Raw genomic sequence first — 25,083 nt, 5'->3', positions numbered from 1 at the left:
CTTAGACTTGGAAAAGCATTTTTTCAAATTTCTAATGACTTTAAAGAGAGTGAGATTTTTGTTTATCAGAAGTGTCATGGCCGGGAGGAGGTGCCTGGGTAGCTCAGTTCGTTAAGTGTCTGCCTTCAGCTTGGGTAATGATCTTAGAGTTCTGGGATTGAGCCTTTTATTGGGCTCTCCATTCAGCAGCTAGTCTATTTCTCCTTTTCCCTCTGTGATCTCTCTTTCTTTTGCTCTCTCTCAAATAAATAAAATCTTAAAAAAAAAAAAGTGTCATGGAATTAAAATGTTGTACTTTGTAGGTTGTGTGTTTTAGTGCAGTATGAACTGATGTCTGTTTTGGGACATCTGTGTAGTATAACACTTCTGTTCAGTTTCAGATAGCTGCCTCCCTTAGTCTCATCCATGCACACTGAAGCAGGACTGAGGTGTTATTGAGAACACAGATAATAAATAGGAGGCTACAGTAGATGCCGCTATTCTGATGACAGATATCAAGTTGCTTGTAACACAGGCTAAGTAGAAAATTCAAAGTAACTTCATTAAGTCTAATTTGTAAAACAGACTTTGAAAAATTGCCCAAGTTTGTATTTATTTAATTTAGCCCAAATTTAAGGAAATTAAACATTTGTAACATTGCAAGTTACCTTTTGCAATTGATTAAGCAAATAATTTTGATTGTCTATGAGTGGTTGCAATCCATGTGAACTTTTTTCTTCTAACATAATAACTCTTAATTTTCCATATTTCATTATTTCTGTATTTCATTAAACTACAGTTTTTGAATAAAATCATCTGTTAGAATGGTAGAATTTCTGAGTTAAAAATCTTTGGAAGAGTTTTTGTATTTTAAGTAGAATAATGTCCAGGTTTCTGCATTCTCCCTAGCAATGTTTTTAGTTTCAATGATCAATTTTTTATATATATAAATATTTAAAGACAGTGGTTAGATATAAATATTTTGCATTATTAAATTGTCCTCCTTGCAATTGTGTAAGGATACACAATATTCTATTGTTAGTAGAATTAAGTCCAAGGTAATTTTAAATTTGGTGTTCTTGCTAATTCATAAATAATTAATTTTGACTTAGCTGCCCTTTCTTTCCTTCCTTCTTCCCTCCCTTCCTTTTCTTTCTCCTTTTTTTTTCTTTTTCAGGACAGCACCCTTGTGCTCAGGATAACGGTGGCTGTTCACATATTTGTCTTGTAAAAGGAGATGGTACTACAAGGTGCTCTTGTCCCATGCATTTGGTTCTGCTTCAAGATGAGCTGTCATGCGGAGGTAAATATGTTATTTTCTTGTGCAGTTAACCTGTTCTGTGACTTAATCTAGCATTCTGTGATTTGGCAATGAAGTTTCTCTTTCCCCTAACTTGATTAGTCACTTATATTCCATTCATCTGTACTATCCTAGCCTTTTGGGTTACTTTGAGAGTGAATCAATCCATCATGATGGGTAGCACATAACCTATCCTGGGACTAAGTTAGAAGTGCCGTTATTTGGGGGGAAATTAATCTTGTGAATGAATGCATTTCCTAATAATAAAGTAGCTTTTTTCACCCCAGAGAGTGAAAAAATGAATTAATTCTACCTCCTATAATCTCCATCTACTGAATTCTAGATTCTACAAAGTTTATGTGTCATTGCCAGGAATGTATCCAGTGAAAAGAACATTCTTTTATTCACATCTATAGGTAGTTGCCTATTGTTTTTACTTATTTACCTAGCCAAAAAAAAAAATTTTTTTTAATATCACTCTAATATAATATGGTAGCGAAATTGGTTCAATCACTCATGAGAGCATAACAAATTGGTACATTCCTTTGTTAAAGCATAGTGTGGTAGCATCAAATAACGTAATAATATTCACTCCCTTAATTCAGAAATTCTCCTCTTGGCAATAATTCTAAGTTAATTCAGTTGAAGGGAAAAGACTCTTCTCTACAGTGGCAGTTTATAGATTGAAAGCCATTTAATTTCTAATGATAGGAAAATGAAGTAAAATAACTGAGTTTATACAGCTGTTAAACATTATGACCATCAACTTATGTAAAGAATGTAGCCAAAATTTGGCTTAAATAGAAAAAAAATTTTTTTACATGTTTCTCTATGATGACAACTGCATAAAGTACACACTTCTGTGAACAAAGACTGGTTTATACATTCAAAATACAGAATTATTGATAAGATGGTATTATAAGAATATTTTATTCTAAGTTTACTTTTGTAAAAAAAAATAAATAACATATTGAGTAGCAGCTGTGAGGCACTCTGCTTGGACTCTAGGAGATTTGAAGATCTTTGAGAAAGAGCATTTAGTTTAGTTGGGGAGAGCAACTATGTGTGTGGTAAACGTGGTAAACGTGGTAAACGTTAAGCTCTGGTACTTGAAGTGTCTTTCCACAAAATAGCAAGTGTTGCACAATAATGTGAATGTATTTAATGCCACTGAACTGTATACTTGAAAGTGGTTAAAATAGTAAAGGTTGGGGCCCCTGGGTGGTGCAGTCAGCTGGGCATCTGCCTTAAGCTCAGGTCGTGGAAGTTGAGCCCTACATTGGGCTCTCTGCTCCGAGGGGAGGCTGCTTCTCCCTCTCCCTCTCCCTACTGCTCCCCCTGCCTTTGCTCTGTCTGTCAAATAAATAAATAAAGTCTTTTAAAAAATAAGTAAACTTTGTCACATATATTTTACCACAATAAAAAAAATTAGCCAGTATTTTCATATCAAGGTCCTAGGTTGTTACTATAAGGCAAATCTTAGAAAAATTACTTTTATGTAATGGTAACATAGATAAAACTGAGTCAAGGATATCATCTTCCACTTAGAAAATGTCTTTTAAAAGACCTTTGCGAAGACAACTATCATATGATCTCCCTGATATGAGGAAGTGGAGATGCAACAGGGGGAGTTAAGGGCATAGGAGAAGAATAAATGAAACAAGATGGGATTGGGAGGGAGACAAACCATAAGAGACACTTAATCTCACAAAACAAACTGAGGGTTGCTGGGGGGGAGGGGGGTGGGGTTATGGACATTGGGGAGGGTATGTGCTATGGTGAGTGCTGTGAAGTGTGTAAACCTGGTGATTCACATACCTGTACCCTGGGGGATAAAAATATATGTTTTTTTTTTTAAAAAAAGGTATAAAAATACATATATATATATTTTTTTTTAAAAAGACCTTTGCGTTTTTTCTTCACATTTAGTGAGTATTTTAAATGCATGTATTAAATTTTTTTTTTAAATATATGTATTAAAATAATGGAGCCTTTTAGTAAATGTGTTACCAACACACAAACCAGGATATACAATGTTGTCATTAAAAAAAGTACCCTGGTATCCTTCCATAACCACTTCTTTTCTAGAAGTAACCACTATTCTGATTTTATCCCCATAATTTAGCTTTTCCTGTTCTTGAAATTTATGTAGAAATCATGGCATTTTTTTTTTAAGATTTTAATTATTTATTTGACAGATTACAAATCGGCAGAGAGGCAGGCAGTGGGGTGGAGGGAAGCAGGCTCCCTGCTGAGCAGAGAGCCCAATGCAGGGCTCAATCCCAGGACCCTGGGGGCATGACCTGAGCTGAAGGCTGAGGCTTCAACCCACTGAGCCACCCTGGTGCCCCATATGTATTCTTTTTGTGTCTGATTCTCTTACTTAAGATTTTGAGATTTAGCCATATAGAGGAGTGTATCAGTAATTTGTTTCTTTTTATTACTGAGTAGTGTTTCATTGTAAAAATATGCCACAGTTTATTCTGTTGAGGGGCATTTTAATTGTTTTGTTTTTTGGTTCTGAAGAATAAAACTGCAGGGGCGCCTAGGTGGCTCAGTCAGTTTAAGGGTTTGCCTTGGGCTCAGGGCATGATCTTGGGATCCTAGATGGAGCCCCACATCAGGCTCCCTGCTTAATGGGGAGTCTGCTTTTCCCTCTCCCTCTGCCAGTTCCCCTGTTGCACTTGTGCTCTCTGTCTGTCAAATAAATAAATAAAATATTTAAGAAATGAAATAAGATCTTTTCTAAAAAAAGATTTTGGGGGTGGGGGGGCACTTGGGTGGCTCAGTCAACGGGTTAAACATCTGCCTTTAGCTCAGCTCATGACCCCAGGGTCCTGGGTCGAGCCCCGAGTTGGGCTCCCTGCTTTTCCCTCTGCTTGCTGCTCCCCCTAGTTGTGCTCATCCTCTCTCTCTCTCTCTCTGTCAAGTAAATAAATAAAAAAGGTGTGTTTTTTGTTTTGTTTTGTTTTTGTAATTTAACATTGATTTTACTGTGGAGGCAAATGAAATACAGAATTTTAATTCATCTGCCTGACTTTCAGGATGTGTTTTCATTTGAACCTGTCTTACCTATCCATTGCCTTTTGTATCTCACTTTATTTTTGTTTGGCTATTTAGAGTTTGATGATTACTGTTGCACGTCCTGTTTTGCTTTACCTCAGTGGACTGACTTGTGGTATTCCAGAGTTTTTTTTTTTTCTTTTTTCATGCCATCCTAAACCTTAGTTATTTTTCAGGGAGCATCTCCTCATGATCTTTAAACTTTCAATAGCCATTATTGTTCTCCTGTTTCTCTGAATTATAGCCCTGTTACCACAGTTTGCCTGATACGCAATTCAGAATGATGTTTTGTGTTGTACTAATGAGTCTCTTCCTAGCCCCAGTTAAATTAAAAGTTCTTTAAGAACATGGACCATATATTTTACCTATTTTTATCTCCACATGATCTGTTATAACGCTGAATACGTAATGAGTTCAAATTCCTGTCTAAATACTATCTCAAATACCCCATGCAAACTGTTCACCTGTGATTTACAGTATTCTCCATTTTAAAAATAAAAGGTTTGGGGCACCTGGGTGCTTCAGTTTTAAACATTCAACTCTTGTTTCTGCTCAGGTCATGATCTTGCAGTCATGAGATTGAGCCCCACTTCAGACTCTTTGCTCAGTGTTGAGTCTGCTTTAGATTCTCTCTCCTTCTCTCTCCCACTCTCTCTCTCAAACAAGTAAATAAAATCTTTTAAAAAATGATAAAAGGTTTTCTGATCCATAGTCATGTTAATAAAGTTATGTTATCTAGTAAATTTACTAACAGGTTTTTAAATGAAGTCAGCACGGCTGTGCTATAATAGTAGAGGCAGTGGGCTAAAACTAAGGAGACTGCCCCTCTGGTCCTGTCTTTTTTTTTAAATTATCACTTCTTTATAGGAAGCGCTGTGAGCTTGGGCAGTCACTTAGCATCTCTGAGCCTCAGTATCCTCATTTGCAGAAACAAGGAAATTGGGCTTGAATGGGAATTCTCAGAGAACCTCAGCAACTTTTACATTTTAAAAAATTATTGAGGACCCCAAACACCTTTTGTTTGCATAGGTTATGTTTATCTATATTTAGTGGTTGAAATTAAAACCAAGAACATTGAAAAATTAAAAAAAATAATAAACCCTTACATGTTCTCAAGTTAAACCTGTTAAAGTTGGCTATGTTTTCTGAAACAAAATAATTTTAGTGAGAAATGCGACATTGTTTTTACATTTTTGTAAATCTCTTCAGTGGTGGCAGGATTCTCATGTCTGCTTCTGCATTCAATCTCTTATAGTATGTGATTTTGGTTGAAATACATAAGGAAATTTAGCCTCAGACAGAAGTGTAGTTGGTGAACAGAGAGCTATAGTAATAGTCTTTTCAAATAATATTGCATATATCTTGAATTCTGTATCAGATATTGCAAGTGGTAGTTTTCTGTAGGTTAAGTTGCTGTATGGAATTTGAAACCATATTAACTTTTTATAATCTCTTATATTAAAATCCATTGATCTGTTTTGTGCTCCGAATGGATATTTTACCCAGGCATGATTTTGTAACTTTACACCATGGTCATTTGGAAATACTAGAATTCCAGTCAGAAATTCCAGATCTTCAGATTTTAAACAATATCAAAAATCACGTGTTTATATCACCACCAATCTCATTAGAAAAAACTTTTTTTTAAGTAGGGGAATCTGTCAAGCTTGCAAGTGTTGGATACAGGTTTTCCAAAATTATAATTTCTTTTTTTTTTTTTTTTTAAAGATTTTATTTATTTATTTGACAGAGAGAAATTACAAGTACACTGAGAGGCAGGCAGAGAGAGAGAGAGAAGGAAGCAGGCTCCCTGCTGAGCAGAGAGCCCGATGCGGGACTCGATCCCAGGACCCTGAAATCATAACCTGAGCCGAAGGCAGCGGCTTAACCCACTGAGCCACCCAGGCGCCCCCAAAATTATAATTTCTGATTGAAAGCTCCAGTGTTATAATATGTTGCAAAAGTACAGTGATGTTTGCCATTGTTTTCCTTGAAGTAACAGGCTTGCTAATTCATTTTTATTTAAATTCAATTAATTAACATATAATGTATTCTTAGTTTCAGTGGTAGAGGTCAGTGATCCATCAGTCTTGTATAACACCCAGTGCTCATTATATTACTTGCCCTCCTTAATGTCCATCACCCAGTTACTCCATTCTCCTGCTCCCTCCCTTCCAGCAACCCTCAGGTTGTTTCCTGTAATTAGGAGTCTCTTATGGTTTGTCTCTCTCTCTGATTTCATCTCATTTTATTTTTTCCCTTTATTCCCATATGTTCCTCTGTTTTGTTTCTTAAATTCCACATATGAGTGAGATCATTTGATTATTGTCTTTCTCTGACTGACTTATTTCACTTAGCATAATACCCTCCAGTTCAGTCTACATCATTGCAAATGGCAAGATTTCATTTTTTTTGACGGCTGAGTAGTATTCCATAGTGTATATATATATATATATATATATACCATATCTTTATTCATCTGTCACTGGGCATATGGGCTCTTTCCATAGTTTGGCTATTGTGGACATTGCTGCTATAAACATTGGGGTGCACGTGTGCCTTTGGATCCCTACATCTGTATCTTTGGGGTAAATACCCAGTAGTGCAATTGTTGGGTCATAGGGTAGCTCTGTTTTCAACTTTCTGATGAACCTCCATACTGCTTTTCAGAGTGACTGCACCAGCTTGCATTCCCATCAGCAGTGTAAAAGGGTTCCCCTTTCTCTACATTCTCACCTCTACATCCTCTGTTGTTTCCTGACTTGTTCATTTTAGGTGTTCTGGCTGGTGTGAGGTGGTGTCTCATTGTGATTTTCATTTGTATATTTCCCTGATGCTGAGTGATGTTGAGTACTTTTTCATGTTGGCCGTTTGTATGTCTGCGGAGAAATGTCTGTTCATGTCTTCTGCCCATTTCTTGATTGGATTATTTGTTCATTGGGTGTTGGATATGATAAATTCTTTAAATATTTTGGATAATAGGCTTTTATTTGATAAGACATCTGCAAATATATTCTCCCATTCTGTTGGTTGTCTTTTGGTTTTATGAACTCTTTCCGTTGTACAAAAGCTTCTTATCTTGATGAAGTCCCAGTAGTTCATTTTTGCCTTTGTTTCCCTTGCCTTTGGAGATATGTCTAGCAAGAATTTGCTGCAGCCCAGGTCACAGAGGTTGCTATCTGTCTTCTCCTCTAGGATGTTGATAGATACTTGTCTCATATTTAGGTCTTTCCTCTATTTTGAGTCTATTTTTGTGTAAGGTATAAGGAAATGGTCCAGTTTCATTCTTCTGCATGTGGCTGTCCAATTTTCTGAACACGATTTGTTGAAGAGACCATCTTTTTTCCATGGGATATTCTTTCCTGCTTTGTCAAACATTAGTTGACCATTGAGTTGAGGGTGCATTTCTGGGTTCTGTATTCTGTTACATTGATCTTCGCATTTCTTTTTGTGCCAGTGCCACACTGTCTTGATGATTACAAACTTGTAATAGAGCTTTAAGTCTGGAATTGTGATGCCATCCACTTTGGTTTTCTTTTTCAACTTTTCTTTGTCCATTCAGGGTCTTTCCTGGCTCCTTCCAAATTTTAGGATTATTTGTTCCAGCTCTGATGGTATTTTGATAGGGATTGCATTGAATGTGTAGATGGCTGTGGGTAGCAGAGACATTTTAACAATATTTGTTCTTCAATTCATGAGAATGGAACATTTTTCCATTTCTTTGTGTCTTCCTCAATTTCTTTCATGAGCATTCTATGGTTTTCTGAGTATAGATCCTTTACCTCTTTGGTTAGACTTATTCCTAGGTATCTTATGGTTTGGGGAGCAGTTGTAAATGGGATCAAGTCCTTAATTTTTCTTTCTTCTGTCTCATTTTTTGCATTGAAATGCAGCTGGTTTCTGTGCATTGATTTAATATCCTGTCACTTTGCTGAATTCTTGTATGAGTTTTAATAGTTTTGGGGTAGAGTCTTTTGGGTTTTCCACATAGAGTATCATGTTATCTGGGGAGAATGAGGGTTTGACTTCTTTGCCAGTTCAAGTGCCTTTTATTTATTTTTGTTGTCTGATTGCTGAAGCTAGCATAAGTACTATGTTGAACAACAGTGGTGATAGTGGACTTCCCTGCCTTGTTCCTGACCTAAGGGGACAAGCTTTCAGTTTTCCCCATTGAGAATGATACTCACTGTGGGCTTTTGTGTAGGGCTTTTATGATATTGAGGTATGTTCCCTCTGTCCCTACACTGTGAAGAGTTTTAATTAAAAAAGAATGCTGTACTTTGTCAGATGCTTTTTCTGTATCTATTTAAAAAATCATATGGTTTTTGTCTTTTCTTTTATTAACATAGTGTTATCACATTGGTTGATTTGTGGATGTTGAATCACCCTTGCAGCCCAGGAATAAATCCTACTTGGTCATGGTGAATAATCCTTTTAATTCACTGTTGAATCCTCACCTGGTGTCTTGGTGAGAATTTTTGCGTCCATGTTCAGTAGAGATATTGGTCTGTAACTCTCGCTTTTGGTGGGGTCTTTGGCTTTGGGATCAAGGCAATGCTGCCCTTATAGAATGAGTTCAGAAGTTTTCCTTCCGGGACGCCTGGGTGGCTCAGTTGGTTAAGCAGCTGCCTTCGGCTCAGGTCATGATCCCAGCGTCCTGGGATCGAGTCCCACATCAGGCTCCTTGCTCGGCGGGGAGCCTGCTTCTCCCTCTGCCTCTGCCTGCCATTCTATCTGCCCATGCTCGCTCTCTCCCCTCTCTCTCTCTGATAAATAAATAAAACCTAAAAAAAAAAAAAAAGTTTTCCTTCCATTTCTATTTCTTGAAACAGTTTCAGAAGAATAAGTATTAATTCTTCTTGAAATGGTTGGTAGAATTCCCCTGGGAAGCCATCTGGCCCTGGATTCTTGGTTTGTTTTTTTGTTTTTTTGTTTGTAAGAAATTTTGATTGCTGCTTCAATTTCCTTCGTGGTTATGTATCTGTTCAGATTTTCTTTTTCTTCCTGTTTTGGTATTGGTAGTTTGTACATCTCTAGGAATGCATCCATTTCTTCCAGATTGCCAATTTGTTGGCATATAATTACTCATAATATGTTCTTAAAATTGTTTGTATTTCTTCAGTGTTGGTTGTGATCTCTCCTCTTGCATTCATGATTTTCTTTATTTGGGTCCCTTCTCTTTTCTTTGTGATTTAAGTCTGGCCAGGGGCTTATCAATGTTATTAAGTCTTTCAAAGAACCAACTTCTAGTTTCTTTGATCTTTTTGTACTGTTCTTTTGGTTTCTATTTCATTGATTTCTGCTCTAAGCTTTATTATTTCTCTTCTCCTGCTGGGTTTGAACTTAACTTGCATTCTTTCTCCAGTCCTTTAGGTATGAAGTTATGTTGTGTATTTGAGACCTTTCTTAGGTAAGGCTTACAGTGCTATATATTTCCCTCTTAAGACCGCCTTTGCTGTGTCCCAAAGGTTTTGAACAGTTATGTTTTCATTTTCATTTGTTTCCATGCATTTTTAAAATTCTTTAATTTCCTGGTTGACCCATTCATTCTTTAGTAGGATGCTCTTTAGCCTCCCTATATTTGAGTTCTTTCCAACTTTCCTCTTGTGATGGAGTTCACGTTTCAAAGCATTGTTGTCCGAAAATATGCAGGGAATGATCCCAGTCTTTTGTTACCTGTTGAGGCCTGATTTGTGACCCAGTACATGATCTGTTCTGGCAAATATTCCATGTGCACCTAAGAAGAATGTGTATTCTTTTGCTTTGAGATAGAATGTTCTTAAAATATCTGTGAAGTCTGTCTAGTCCAGTGTGTCATTCAGAGCCCTTGTTTCCTTGTTGATCTTCTGCTTAGACAGTATGTCTGTTGCAGTAAAATGGGGTGTTGATGTCCCCTATTATTATTGATTATTATCAATGTGTTTCTTTAATTCTATCAATTGGTTTATTTAATTGGCTGCTCCCATGTTAGGGGCATAAATATTTACAATTGTTAGATCTTCTTGTTGGATAGACCCTTTAGTTATAATATAGTGTCCCTCCTCATCTCTCATTACCATCTTTGGTTTAAAATCTAATTGTCTGATATAAGGATTGCCACCCAGCTTTCTTTTGATTCCATTAGCATGATAAATGGTTTTCCATCCCCTGAGTTTAAATCTGGAGATGTCTATCGGCCTAAAATGAGTCTCTTGCAGACAGCACATATCAGTGGTCTTGCTTCTTTTCCAAACTGGTACTCCATATCTTTTGATTGGGGCATTTAGCCCATTTACCATTCAGAGTAACTATTAAAAAATACAAATTTAGTGCCATTGTATTATCTATAAAGTCACTATTTCTTTATATTGTCTCTGTTCCTTTCTGGTCTGTGTTACTTTTGGGCTCTCTCTTCACTTACGGAATCCCTTTCAATATTTCTTGCAGGGGTGGTTTAGTGATCATGAATTCTTTTAGTTTCTGTTTGTCCTGGAAGTTTTTTATATCTCTATTTTGAATGACATCCTAGCTGGATAAAGTGTCCTTGGTTGCATATTTTTCCTCATTTTGCACCCTGAATATATCATGCCAGTCTTTTCTGGCCTGCCAGGTCTCTGTGGTTCAGTCTAATGTTTCTACCCTCATAGGTTACAGACCTCTTGTCTGGAGTTGCTTTCAGGATTTTCTCTGTGTCTCTGAAATTTGCAGGTTTCACTTTTATATGTGAGGGTGTTCACCTATTTTTATTCACTTTGAGGGGTGTTCTCTGTGCCTCCTGGACTTGAATGCCTATTTCCTTCCCCAAATCAGGGAAGTTCTCTGGTATAATTTGCTCCCATATACTTACTGCCCCTCACTTTCCTCTTCATTATAATATCGTTTCTCTTTATGGTATCACTTATCTCTCAAATTCTCCCCTTGTGATCCAGTAATTATTCCTCTCCCTTTTTTTCAGCTTCTTTATTCTCAATCATTTTGTCTTCTCTATCACTAATTCTTTCTTTTGCCTCATTTCTCCTAGCAGTTAAAGCCTCCATTTTTTTATTGCATCTCACTAATAGCATTTTTTATTTTGACTCGATTAGATTATAATTCTTTTATTTTTCCAGAAAGAGATTCTCTAGTGTCTTCTGTGCTTTTTTCAAGCCCAGCAAACATCTTTATAATCATTATTCTGAACTCTAGTTCTGACATCTTACTTAAATCCATACTGATTAGGTCCCTGGCAGTCAGAACTGCCTCTTGTTCTCTTTTTTTGAGGTAAGTTTTTATGTCTTGTCATTCTGTCCAGAGAAGAATAGCTGAATGAGAGAACAGAGTACTAAAAAATGGCAGCAATGCCAGAGAAATATAGACTAGACAAATCAGAAGAGACCCCAAATAGAAAAAAGACAAAAATTAAAATTAAAAAAATATAGCATATAATCAGACATTTGAACAGAACCGAGCAGTACACTGGATCCTATGTATATTTTGGTCTGTGAGAAAACTGGGTCCCAAAATTGTAAAGAAAGAAAAACTTATATATGTACAAAAATAAAATTAAATACAATTAAAGGATAGAATGTAACTGTAAAAATGAATGCTAAAAGAAAAAAAAAACAAAAAAACCAAGAAAGATTATAAACAGACAGGTGAACAGAACAGTGCTGAGTGTATTTTGGTTGGTTTGTTAGAAAAAATTACATCTCAAAATTGTAAAGAAAGAAAAACATATATATATATATGTATACACACACACACACACACACACACACAAATAAAATTAAATACATTGAAAAGATAGAATGTGATTAGAAAGATACTTTTTAAAAAGACTTTGGCAAAAAAAAAAGTAAAGTAAAAAAAATATATATGATCAGACAGGTAAAGAGAACAGGTTCATACACTAGATTCTGGGTGTGCTCTGGTCTGTTTGTTAGAAGAAACTGCATCCCAAAATTATAAAGAAAGAAAAACTTATATATATACAAAAATTAAAAGGATAGAATTTAACTGTAAAAATGAAAATTTTTAAAGTTGCTAAAATAAGAAATTGGTTGAAAAAGGAAAGACAAAAAAATTAAAATTGAAAGACTAAGGAATCATGGGGGGAAAAAGCCATGAATTCTATATACTATTTTCCCCTGGTTCTGTAGTTTTGCATTTGTGTATGATGGTGGATGAACTTGGGCTTAGCTGGATGGATGTTCCTGCTGATCTTTTGGGGGAGGGACCTGTTGCATTGATTCTCAAATGTCTTTGCCCCAGGTGGAATTGCGCTGCCTCTGCGAGGAGGCAGATAAGTAAGTGGCTCCAGATTATCCTCTGTGACTTTTGTTCCCTGAAGGCTTTCCATTCCCTTTAGAGGATGATGGTGAAAATGGTGGCTTCCCAATCTCCAGCCCCTGCACAGAGAGCTGGGGCCCCCCTCCTCAGTGTGCCCTCGGGGAAAAGCAGTCGGTCACTTCCATCTCTGACCGCTATCTGTGCTCACCCAGCCTGTGACCAAGCATTTCTATCTCAGGCCCACAACCCCATTTCAAGGATCCAACCCCTACAGAATTGTGTGGTGTGCGCCTGTGCCACTCTCCCCAGGGGAGAAAGTAGGGTCTTGCTGTGGGTCTGCTGCTCACTGAGCCCCTGCTTAGAGAGCAGTTGCCCCACCGTGCCTGGGTTGGCAGTATATGGCAGCTCCAAGCTGAGAGCCCACTCTTGAGCTCACTGATTGCAGCCATCTTCCCTGCTCCAATGCCTGGGAACTTTGCTGGCTCAGGCACCCCTGGTTGTCTTGTGACCCCGAGGATCCCGAGACCACACTGTCCCACCCAGGTTTCTGCCCTGCTTCGCCATCTGGCACCTTTTAGTCAGGGACATCTCTCACCAGGGCAGACTTCTAAAAGTTGTGAGATCTGTTGCTCTATCACTTTTGGGTGCTGGCTTTTGGAGGCTCCCTTCCCCCTCAGTTTATCTTCCAATATATGGCCTTAGATTCACTTCTCCACACCTCCTACCTTGCAGAAAGTGGTCACTTTTCTATTTGTAGAGTTGCAGTTATTCGTAGATCTCCAGTTGAGTTCACAGGTGTTCAAAGTGATTTGATAGCTATCTAGCCAAATTCCTAGGACCAGACGAAGCTGAGGTCTACTCCTCCACCACCTTGACTCTCTCCTCGCTAATTCATTTTTTCTTTTTTAACTTCTTGCCAGATACCTAAGTGTAAATAACTATAGTTTATTTGTCAGTTCTTTCAATTTAATATAAAAATGGCATTCCATTTTGGTCTGAGCTTACACCTCACAGTCTCCCATGAGAAACTGTCATACTGAGGTATACAACATGAATTTTTACACATTCTTCCCATTTTCAAACTCTATTGAAGAGACAGCATGTATTCCAAGAGTTGATTTTAATGTAGTTAATATTCTTACTGATTCATCAAGAACATTTAAATATAAAACTGGCTTTTTTTTTTTTTTTTTAACTGTGAGTGTGTGGTTGTATGGAATGCAGTGACTACTAGTAATGGTTTGATACCAGTGCCTTGAGTTTGCTAAGGTGCCAAGACTTTTACCAGTCATTCCTTTTTGATGAGTCAGGGCAAGTATAGCGAGAAAGGCAAATGGCATCTCAGTATTATTATAAAATGGTTTTGACTTTGTAGATCCCCTATTCCTGGAGCACTCTTTGAGAACCTCAGCACTAGAAAACTTATGAACTCTAGGCTAACTTTAAAACATTTGTAGGTTGATGATTTTAGTGATTATTCCTCGGTTATGTGTGAGATTATAATGGATTGCAAATAATCGTACTTGAATTATAATATATGAGCAAACTTTCTGTCTTATACTTTTGCAAGTTGGTAAATCTAAATGTAGTAGTGTAAAAATTGTATTTCTCCTCTGGTTAGATGGGTTAGTTTACATATTTTATCTATTAAATGTTTTGCCTATGTTAATTATTAAGAGAGCTTCACTCAAGTATGTTTGTACATTTGTGTGACTGTTGTGTTTTTGTCACTTTTCTCCCCCTTGTTCATTTGAAGAACCCCCAACATGTTCTCCTCAGCAGTTTACTTGTTTCACGGGAGAAATTGACTGTATCCCTGTGGCATGGCGCTGTGATGGGTTTACTGAATGTGAAGACCATAGTGATGAGCTCAACTGTCCTGTATGCTCAGAATCCCAGTTCCAGTGTGCCAGTGGGCAGTGTATTGATGGTGCCCTCCGATGCAATGGAGATGCAAACTGCCAGGATAAATCAGATGAGAAGAACTGTGAAGGTATCCAAAATTCCTGGGGCCTGGTTGTGTCATCTTTTTTTCCATTAATGTTCAGTTGTTTGAAATTTAGAGTATTGTTTTGGCTTAGTAGATTTGGGGTTTTTTCAAGTGCATTTGACTTTATGTTGTTTAACCTAATAGCATGTTCCAAATTGTTGTTTTACTCCACTTAAACATAAGTTTAAGTGTATGGGGTCTATACACCTTAATAAGCTTTGCAGATTGAGGGATGAGGCACAAAAGTTAGACCTTCAGTATGTAAAAATAGTCCTTGTTTCCAGTGAACTCTGAATTAGTAGCTTTGTTTATTACAATATAAAATAGTTTCATATTTTCCTCTTTGCACCACTAACCTTTAACATGGTTAAAAACAAATTCTCTAGAATTGTTTAATGTCTAGAAATGCACATAGAGGGCACCTGGGTATCTCAATAGGTTAAGCTCTGCCTTCCGCTCAGATCATGATCCCAATATCCTTTGGATCCAGCCCCATGTCGGGCTCCCTGCTTAGCAGGAAGTCTCCTTCTCCCACTGCCCCTCCCCACTGCTCATGTGCACTTTCTCCTCTCAGATAAATAAATAAACCTTTAAAAAAATGCACATATATAGAATTCTTTAATTCTTATCAGAATTATTAGTGAAAGAGGATCCTAATTTCATATAAAGAACAAAATAGGAAATTTCCTGCTGGATTTCTTTTTTTCTACTCTTTTCTCTCTACCAATGGAAATCCCTAGAGAATAATTTTTAAGTTATATTTTAAAGTCTAATTTGTTTTTCATTTACACCCAGAAAGTACTTTTTGACTTTACATGCTAGTAAAAATAAGTAAACTATTTACATTTTTTCCCCCAGTGCTTTGTTTAATTGATCAGTTCCGCTGTTCCAACGGTCAGTGCATTGGAAAACATAAGAAATGTGATCATAATGTGGATTGCAGTGACAAGTCAGATGAATTGGATTGTTGTAAGTAGGACTAAAACCTTATATAATGCTCTTACGGGAGAATTTTTAAAATACTTTTTCTTTTTCTTCATAGGTGAGTTTCTCTTATAATTAGTATTTCTTTATTAAGAAACAAGCATTAGGGGTGCCTGGGTGGCTCAGTCAGTTAAGTGTCCAGCTCTTGATTTCAGCTAGGTCATGATCTCAGGGTTAGGAGATCAAGCCCTACATTGGGCTTCCTGCTCAGCTGGGAGTCTGTGTGAGAGTCTCTCCCTCTCCACCTGCTGTGCTCTCTCTTTCTCCCTAAAACAAATAAACAAAAATCTTAAAAAAGAAGAAGAAGAAAAGAAGCATTAATATTAAGTTAATTATTTGTACCAGGATTTTTTTGTTTTGCTTTAATAATTCCTTACAGATAGCAGTTTTCTTTGCACAAATATCTTCACAGAAACATTAAGGAAAACATCAGAAAGGAATAAATATTATTTTGCCACAACTAAAGTTAGGAAATGCTCAAACCATTTAGATATGTAGAAATCAGTGGTGTAAACTTGAGATTCTGAACATTAGCCCATGTTTATCATCTCTCACTTTTTCTTGACATGTTTCTACCAGTTTCTTAATGACTTTAAGAGCTTCCTTAAAATGAAGGCTGAGGATTCGTAGGCCAATATATACCCCTATGCCTAAGGACTCTAGTGTACATAACTGATAGTTTCATCAAGGTTCATAACTATTGACAAATGCCCTGACATAAAATATATCCCAAAGTGATAAACTTAGTTCTGAATAGAATTCAGCATAAGGCAGGTCTACCTTGTCAGACTGATTTAATGGAATTTAGGTAGAATTCATTTAAAAACTCTTTACACGTAATGAAAACTTCAAGCTGGTATTTTTACAAAATTCAAATGGGGTCCTTGCTAAGACTTTTAGAACCTATTCATTTATTCAGCAGGCTTTGACTGAATACCTGCCATGTGTTGAGGGTTCCTGTACCAAGTTTCTTAGAGTCCTCTCTGGTTGAGGTAATAGTAAGAATAAAGATTTTAAAGCTAAATGGAGATGGATTTTAATTCTAGCTCCACCTCTTACCAGCAAATTATTTGTTGTTATCTTTAAAATGAAAATAATATTTAGCTTGGTGGCTGTGAGAAAATGAAACAATTCAATGTATATAATATCTATGGCCCAGCTCATAGTAGACACTCTTGATAAGGGAATGTAATAAGTGATACTAAGTGTACTGTAATAGAGATCTGGGTAAGTAGTAGCATCAAAAAAGAAGAGTGGTCCCTTCGACCCCAGCCGCCAGCAACTTCTTCCTAGAAACATCACCAAAGGCAAGGGAAGCAAGGACAAAGATCAAGATCAAAAGCTTTTGCACAGCAAAGGAAACCGTCAACAAAACCAAAAGACAACTGACAGAATGGGAGAAGATATTTGCAAACAACATATCAGATAAAAGGCTAGTATCCAAAATCTATAAAGAACTTATCAAACTCAATACCCAAAGAACAAATAATCCAGTCAAGAAATGGGCAGAAGACATGAACAGACATTTCTGCAAAGAAGACATCCAGATGGCCAATAGACACATGAAAAGTGCTCCATATCACTCGGCATCAGGGAAATACAAATCAAAATCACAATGAGATGGCACCTCACGCCAGTCAGGATGGCTAAAATTAACAAGTCAGGAAATGACAGATGCTGGCGAGGATGTGGAGAAAGGGGAACCCTCCTACACTGTTGGTGGGAATGCAAGCTGGTGCAACCACTCTGGAAAACAGCATGGAGGTTCCTCAAAAAGTTGAAAATAGAGCTACCCTACAAACTGGCAATTGCACTACTGGGTACTTACCCTAAAGATACAAATGTAGTGATCCGAAGGGGCCCATGCACCCGAATGTTTATAGCAGCAATATCCACAATAGCCAAACTGTGGACAGAACCTAGATGTCCATCAACAGATGAATGGATAAAGGTGTGGGGTGGGGGTGTGTGTACACATATACATACACACACAATGGAATATATGCAGCCATCAAAAGAAATGAAATCTTGCCATTTGCAATGATGTGGATGAAACTAGAGGGTCTTATGCTGAGTGAAATAAGTCAGAGAAAGACAATTATCATATGATCTCCCTGATATGAGGACGTTGAGAGGCAAAGTGGGGGGCTTGGGGAGTTGGGAAGAAAAAAATGAAACAAGATGGGATCGGGAGGGAGACAAACCATAAGAGACTCTTAATCTCACAAAACAAACTGAGGGTTGCTGGGGGGGTGGGGGTGGAGGAAGGGGGTGGTTGGGTTATGGACATTGGGGAATGTATGTGCTATGGTGAGTGCTGGGAAGTGTGTAAGCTTGATGATTCACAGACCTGTACCCCTGGGGCTAATAATACATTATATGTTAATTTTTTAAATTTTTTAAAAAGAGAGTGGTCCAATCTTTAGGAATGAAGATGGAGTTCATCAAGGAAACAACATCTTAGAAAACTGGTACTTAAGATTGAGTCTTGATCAGTGATAGCATTAATTAAACAGATAAATGGAGAGATTGTATTCCAAGCAGAGGAATATGCTATCCAAAAACAGAGTGAAACAGGCACCTTTGGGAAACTACATGTAACTGGGATTGCCAGAATACAGGCAATATCTTGAGGAGGGGTATCAGCAAGAGAACATGTAAAGGTGAGATCAGAGAAGACTTTACTTTTCTTTGAAAGAGCCTAGACAGCATCCAGAGTAACAGAGAGCCATTGAGAAGCTTAATTAAGTAAAGGACTGGCATGGCTCTGTAATTGTGAAAGCTGTAAAATTAGATGGATTTTAAGTATAAGATTATAGGCAGGGAAATGTTAGGTTGATTGCTTTCACACTTTTTGATCACATCAAGAGGAATACAAAGATATGGGTGTTCACATAAAGAAACAGAAGCGTCATACAGCAGTACTTATTCATATGATATAGAATGTATTCTGAAGTTCTCTGTGTTTTTTTTTTTTTTGAAGTCTTCTGTTTTAAAGTGAGGGTTGCAACCCACTAATTTTTTTTCATCATCTGTTGGCTTGCAGCCTCTAATTTAAAATACTTAGGAGGCTCTTATAGTTCAGGCAGAAGATGATTCTCTAAATCAAGAGAAGCAGTGGTGGTGGAAAGGAGGGGTTAGATTTTAGAAATAGAATAAAAAAGTTTTTGTAACCATGACAGGTTTAGGTTGACTTACAAGCACCACACTGAGTGACTGGAGTCATTAACGGGAACATATAGCAGAGACTGAAAACTGAAGAATCATTCCATATCTTGGGCTGCAGATATAATATTTGTCTGATATAGGTTTTTTATTACTTTTTAAAATTTAATTTAAATGCCTTTGATTTGCCACAGGTGCCATCATTTATTTATGATCTGCTTTATCCTGGAAGCCACAAAACCTGTTGGATATTGGTGAAGATGAATGCAGGGTAGATAGGTTGCATTCAAGTTGTCAATGGGATATCCCATTGAAGCTATTCGGGAAGTTGTTGTCAGTTGTATAAGTCTTTAGCTCAAGGGAGAGATTTGGCCTCTTTATTAAAGGTAATTGAAGCTGAGACAGTGGATGAACTCTCTTAGAGTCCTTCTTAGTAGAGGAAAATAGCGGGACAGAGACAGAACTCTGGCAAACACCTACACTTAAGAGATGGAAAGGAAGGAAGCCAACAAATGGAAACAGAAAAAGAATAGTCAGAGGTAATAAAACTAAGAGAGTGGTATTTTGGAAGGATATTTATTACACATTTTTAAGAAGAAAACAAGAGCCATCGGTTTTGAATGGTTGGAGAGGTCAGTAAGATGAAGAGTTTAGTGAATGGCAAATAGGAGAATTTTGACTTTTGTCAGACAAGTTTCACTGTGGCCATGAAGATAGAAGTGTGATTTCAGTGAGTTAAGATGTGAAGACTAAGAATTGGAGATAGTGAGTATAAACTATCCTTTCTTGCATCTTGGCATTAGAAGGCAATGTCAAGGCACTGGAAAGGGATAAGAAAGATAGATGGCTGCTCAGAAGGAGTAGGGGGAATCTGTATCCCAGAGTCCACAGACAAAGTATCTAACTGCCAGCTCCTGCATATTCTGAAACTTAGTGATAGCATTTTCTCTCATTTATTTAATCTAGTGGAGGGCAAATTTAGCTGTGTGGGTGGGAGATTTAAGGTAAGATGAAGCGGAAGAAAGGTTTTTAAGGAATCTGCAAGTGTAAGGCCCCTGAATGGTCAGCCGGTTAAGCATCTGAGTCTTGATTTTGGCTCAGGTCATGATCTCGGGGTCATGGAATTGAGCCTCTTGTAGGGATCTCTGCTCAGCAAGGAGTCTGCCTTGGATTTTCTCCCACTCCCTCCACCTCTTTCCCTCATCTCTGCTCTCACTCTTGCTCGCTCACTCGCTGTCTCGAAAAAAAAAAAAAAAAAAATATATATATATATATATATACACACACACACACACACATGCACGCACGCGCACACACATGCACACACACAAACGAAAGAGCTGCAGTGTGAGATACGGTCCGACTATTCAGAATGGAACGATTTTCCTTCCAAATAGAGGAGTAATGCTTTAAACTTGAGCCCTTTTACTGTTTACCTTTTCCTGTGATACTGATGCCCCCTGCTTCTAAAGCTTCACATAGCTCACGGATCTGGTAAAGGTGAATGCCATGGGCAGGATCTTCCTCTCATGCTCTCTAGTTCTGGCCTTTGTAAGTACTCAAGTCTTGGAGACCTCAGGCAGTAGATTCACCCTGAAAGCACCAGCATATTGGGTGTAAGAGCTAATGCTCTCTTTAGCTTCTAATCTCCCTTCACCAGGCCTGGATGTTACTTTTCAAACCTAAAATCATGCTCAGAGCTGCTTTTGGCTTCTTCATTATGCCGGGTAAAACATTTGATGACTTTCCTAGGTCCATCCCTTTTGAGCCTAGAATTTTCTCAGAAATTCAAAATAACCATGTTACTTTATGACATACAAAATGAAGTAGAACAAATTTTATCTATGTGTTTAGAACTTAATGACATTTAAATCTATGATTCACTTTTTTTTCATCAGTTTATAGATATACTTTTCAATGTATTTTATTTCTGTCTTCACTTAAAAATAGTTCATTTTGATTTCTAGTGATACTTAACCTGTATACCCAATGGGGCATGGTGAGTAAGTATTTATAGAAACAAAAAAAATGGTTGTGCGTTGTCTTCACTAGACATTCTACTCAGAAGCCCTCTTTTTAATAACTATCTTGAGTCTACAGTTATTTCTCCTTTATATAACTGTACTGCATTCTCATTTTAGATCCAACTGAGGAACCAGCTCCACAGGCCACCAACACCGTTGGTTCAGTTATTGGAGTAATTGTCACCATCTTTGTGTCCGGAACTATATACTTTATCTGCCAGAGAATGTTGTGTCCACGTATGAAGGGAGATGGGGAAACCATGACTAATGACTATGTAGTTCATGGACCAGCTTCTGTGCCCCTTGGTTATGTGCCACATCCAAGTTCTTTGTCAGGATCTCTTCCAGGTGAGTTAAGACTGATCCACTGAGAATCAAGTCTGGGATCCTGGCAGGATTGCCAACTTTCCATTATGAAACAGGGTATTACCTAGAGTCTGTTTCAAACGAGACTACTTTGGGTTTAAAAAATTTTAAGAACAAATGTTCTCTTTTACTTTTAGCACTCTTTTTATAAAAGGTTATGAAGCAAATACATAATAGTGCCCATTTATACATACCAACTGCATTTATTGCAGATACAAATACACTGCATTTTTGGATGTCCTCTCCTGAAAGTAAATCACTAGACATTGGGTGGAGAGTCATAAACCACAGGTCCTTTAGGCACACTACCAGGGGACCTCAGTACTACAGAGCCCAGCAACTAAAGGTGGGGGAAAAAAAAGATTAAGATTCCTTTTCAGCAGAGATTTGGAATTAGCTGAGTGATAGTAAGGAGGGATATATTAGGCTATATATTAGGCTATGCCTAAGTAATAGCCAAGTAGCCAGAAATTCAATGTCCTTGGGTAGACCATATTGCCCTAGGGAGGTATGGCTTTCTTTTCAGTGCCTTCTGGTGCCTATAGTGAAAAGAAGTCTTTTTTTAAATGAATATGGAGGTGTCAGGCAAAATCTCTCAGAAAAAAAAAGAAGTTTTTCTGGGTATAAATCTAAGAAAACGGTTAAGATTTTTGAAACAGTTAATGATTCCTTGTTGCTATAACTATTTTCAGTTAATGAAATATGGGAAGTCACTTAGAAAATAATAGAATTTTTTCTTTAGCATCAGTGGTTGTGATTCCAACAACATTTGCATCCAGAAGATGAAGAAGTAATCTGTACTTTGTATTAATGTCTTTAAAACTGGATTAGTTTCCTCCTGAGTAAATCTGTTGTTTAATCTGTCCTGCCCACGCTCCGTAGTCCTTTTCTTCTGCAAATCCTCTAAAGTTGAAAACTTCTTATTTTGAAGAGTTCTGCTTCTGTCCTTGGAGAGAAGGGATGGTGGTATTTACTAGGCCTTGTTCTAGGCCAGCTCTCAGAAGTGTTCACTTCTAGAGAATATTCATTTCTCTTCTCCATTAAGTATTTTCAATTATTATTAGGAAAAGAGAGCATAAATTGTTTTGAAATCAAACCATTTGGCTATTGGTATTGTAATCCTAGTATTGAATAAAACCTTTTTGTGGGTGGAAATAATTTTTATAGATCTGATTCATCTTCAGTATTTATCCTTCATTTTAGGAATGTCTCGAGGTAAATCAATGATCAGCTCCCTAAGTATCATGGGGGGCAGCAGTGGACCCCCTTATGACCGAGCTCATGTCACAGGAGCATCATCAAGTAGTTCTTCAAGCACCAAAGGCACTTACTTCCCTGCAGTAAGCAGTCTGTTTTCCTTTGTTTGACTTTAAATGCTAAGTTAAATGGGATCCTAGATTTAAATGGGGGTACTCAGTGGTAATTAAAGTTTGGTACTACTAAAGATGGTAATGTAAAGAGTTTTTTAGTGTAGAATTTAGGCATAGAGGGCTTACAGGTAGGATTTACCACTACCATGCAAGCACCCTTAAATCTAAATCTTTAAGTTACCATGTAGTAACCAGCATGTTTGAAAGCATTAGGCAGTAATTTCATAGTTTGGGTAAAAGTAGAACTACTGAGTAGTATCTCCTGAGAGGGTTAGAATCTACATTCTGTGACCTCTCTAAAAAAGGAAGCATACCTGGTATTTCTCCCAAGTCAGTAATGTTTCTCTAAACATTTATAATTTTAAAAAATCAGAACCCAGCTGTGCTGAACTTAAATCAGTGACTTACAGATTTCCTTCTTATCACATTTCGCTGTGTAGCCGTGATGAAATGGTGTTCTAGGAGTAGAGAGCCCCATTCCTAAGCACTATTGGAGGTCAGTTCTTTGGGAAAGGATTGTGCTGATCCTGTAATGGAAAGGAATACCAAACAGATGAATGAAGAGCATGTAGGAAAGTGTAATGGTCTTTATGTGGCATAGACTATTATTATTTTAATAATGTAATTATTTTTCCGTTTAGATTTTGAACCCTCCGCCATCCCCAGCCACAGAGCGATCACATTACACTATGGAATTTGGTTATTCTTCGAATAGTCCTTCTACTCATAGGTCCTACAGGTAATGCGTATCTTCCTCTAGTATAATCAAGGTATTTATTAAAAGAAAGAAGGATTCTAGTTGTGTGTTTGATGGAGCCCTACATAAATAGATGATGGTAACTTGAGAGAGAATAGGCATTTTGTCTTGGTAGTGCTAATGTTGCCCCTACCACACATCCTTTTCTTCCGGACATTATATATTTTTTTAAAGAGAGTCACAAATGCTAGGTTTCAAAGTACTAAAGTAGAGCCCCTAATTTTTTTGGCAAAATTCTAAGGAAAAGTTACCCACCAAAATAACTGATCTCAAAATAGGTGACTGCTCAAGTTAGGTTTGACCGATAGTCTAATTGACATAAGATAGTCTATTGACATAAGACTGTCTAAAACCCCATCCTTAGACTGTCAATCAAACCTAACTTCAGAGAGTCATGAGAGCTGTAAATAGCAGGGAGAGTAAGCACAGATTTCGAGAGAAATCGAGAGAAGCTGAAGTTCAGGCCTTGCTTCACATACTTTATTACAATCGGGAATGAAAAATTTCTCATAAAATTGCTTGGAATAAATCGTGACTCACTAAAATGAATGAAATATATTTGTAAGACAGAAAGGGGGAAATTATGCCTCTCTGCTACTGTGTGTCTGTAGATCATAGTGAGCAGAAGTACTAGTGTATTGTATCCTTACTCTCTTCACTATCTTTCAAAGGCCAGCAGAAAGTCAACAGCGTGATGATCTCTAAGTACTGAGTGTTGTGTTTATTGGCATCCCTGAAGTGCCTGTTATCTTCTAGTTAAGGTGTTTCCTAGACTTGTAGTCAAATTATCCTGATACAGCCTTACAGATGTAGAGAAGCCAAGTGGAAACTGTTTATAGCATCTTATTCAGCACTTGCATTTCATTTTATAGATAAGACTGTTTGAGACAGGCTTGATTCTGTCTGATGTTGACATTGAACTGATGTTTTTGTGTTTTAAGTGTTGATTTCCTTGCCACTAGTTTGTTCTCAAAAGCCAAAATAGGAAGCAGAAACCTGTAAACTGAAAAAACAAAATGAAAGACCTTAATTTTTATTTTTAAAAAACTAATTTCTTTGGGGCACCTGGCTGGCTCAGTTGGTAGAGCATCCAATAACCCTTGATCTCAGGGTCATGAGTTCAGGCCCTGCATTGGGCATGGAGCCTACCTTAAAAATAAATAAATAAATAAATATTTATATTGAATAAAACATTGATTAAAATGAATATAATTGCATCAAAAACATTTCTTATTTGAGATTTTGTCTGGACTGGAATGTAAAAGAATTTTGTTAATTTTATTTCCTTTCTTCTTAGCTGTTTTGTTTTTTTTTCTTCCCCATGAATATGGAAGTGTTGGGCCTTTAAATGTTGAGCCAGGAAATTTCACCAGGACTCAATGTATGATTGGACAGAAAGATAAAACCTAAAAAGTACTATGACATCATGTCAATATTGGTAGTGAAAACGCTTGGGAACCTGCTCAGCAGGTCATGTAACTTTTGGTCTTTGGCAGCCATTTCTTTTGAGGCAAACCCTGGGTGACACCAAATGGTGTATATATCTTGGGATAGTATCTTGTGGTAGTCTGTAGCACTGATCATCTTATGGCTTGTTCCTTCAGTTTTACACATGCTCCTACCCCTCTCTGGTAGTCACTTTGTTTGATGACAAAGCGTTTGTAGAAACCTTGGGATAAATATGAAATAAGATCAGCTTTACGATATTTGGAATACAAGTGGTATATGAGGTTACGGATAGAAGTAGAAACGATAGAAAGGCTAGCACTTCTAGCTCTTCTCTTCACTGGTGTGTTCATATCTTCTCAGTTCCTTTTTTATTAGTGAGCCATGCTGTA

General features: G+C 37.3%; 1 protein-coding gene across 2 annotated transcripts in view; it reads left to right on the top strand.

Annotated features, from left to right (window-relative positions):
• Positions 1-25,083, top strand: part of LRP6 (LDL receptor related protein 6) — a 173,166-nt gene that overhangs the window by 141,641 nt on the left and 6,442 nt on the right. Inside the window, exons 17-22 of one of the 2 annotated variants that reach the window (XM_032347330.1) lie at positions 1,157-1,282; positions 14,346-14,582; positions 15,438-15,548; positions 20,870-21,100; positions 22,322-22,458; positions 23,130-23,230. In XM_032347330.1, the coding sequence (XP_032203221.1) occupies positions 1,157-1,282; positions 14,346-14,582; positions 15,438-15,548; positions 20,870-21,100; positions 22,322-22,458; positions 23,130-23,230 (943 nt within the window). The remainder of the gene's footprint in view (positions 1-1,156; positions 1,283-14,345; positions 14,583-15,437; positions 15,549-20,869; positions 21,101-22,321; positions 22,459-23,129; positions 23,231-25,083) is intronic. The other variant, XM_032347331.1, reaches the window with a different exon arrangement.

Source organism: Mustela erminea, chromosome 6 (genome assembly GCF_009829155.1).
Source record: "Mustela erminea isolate mMusErm1 chromosome 6, mMusErm1.Pri, whole genome shotgun sequence".
NCBI lineage: Eukaryota > Metazoa > Chordata > Mammalia > Carnivora > Mustelidae > Mustela > Mustela erminea.
This window is presented reverse-complemented; position numbering and strand designations above follow the sequence as displayed.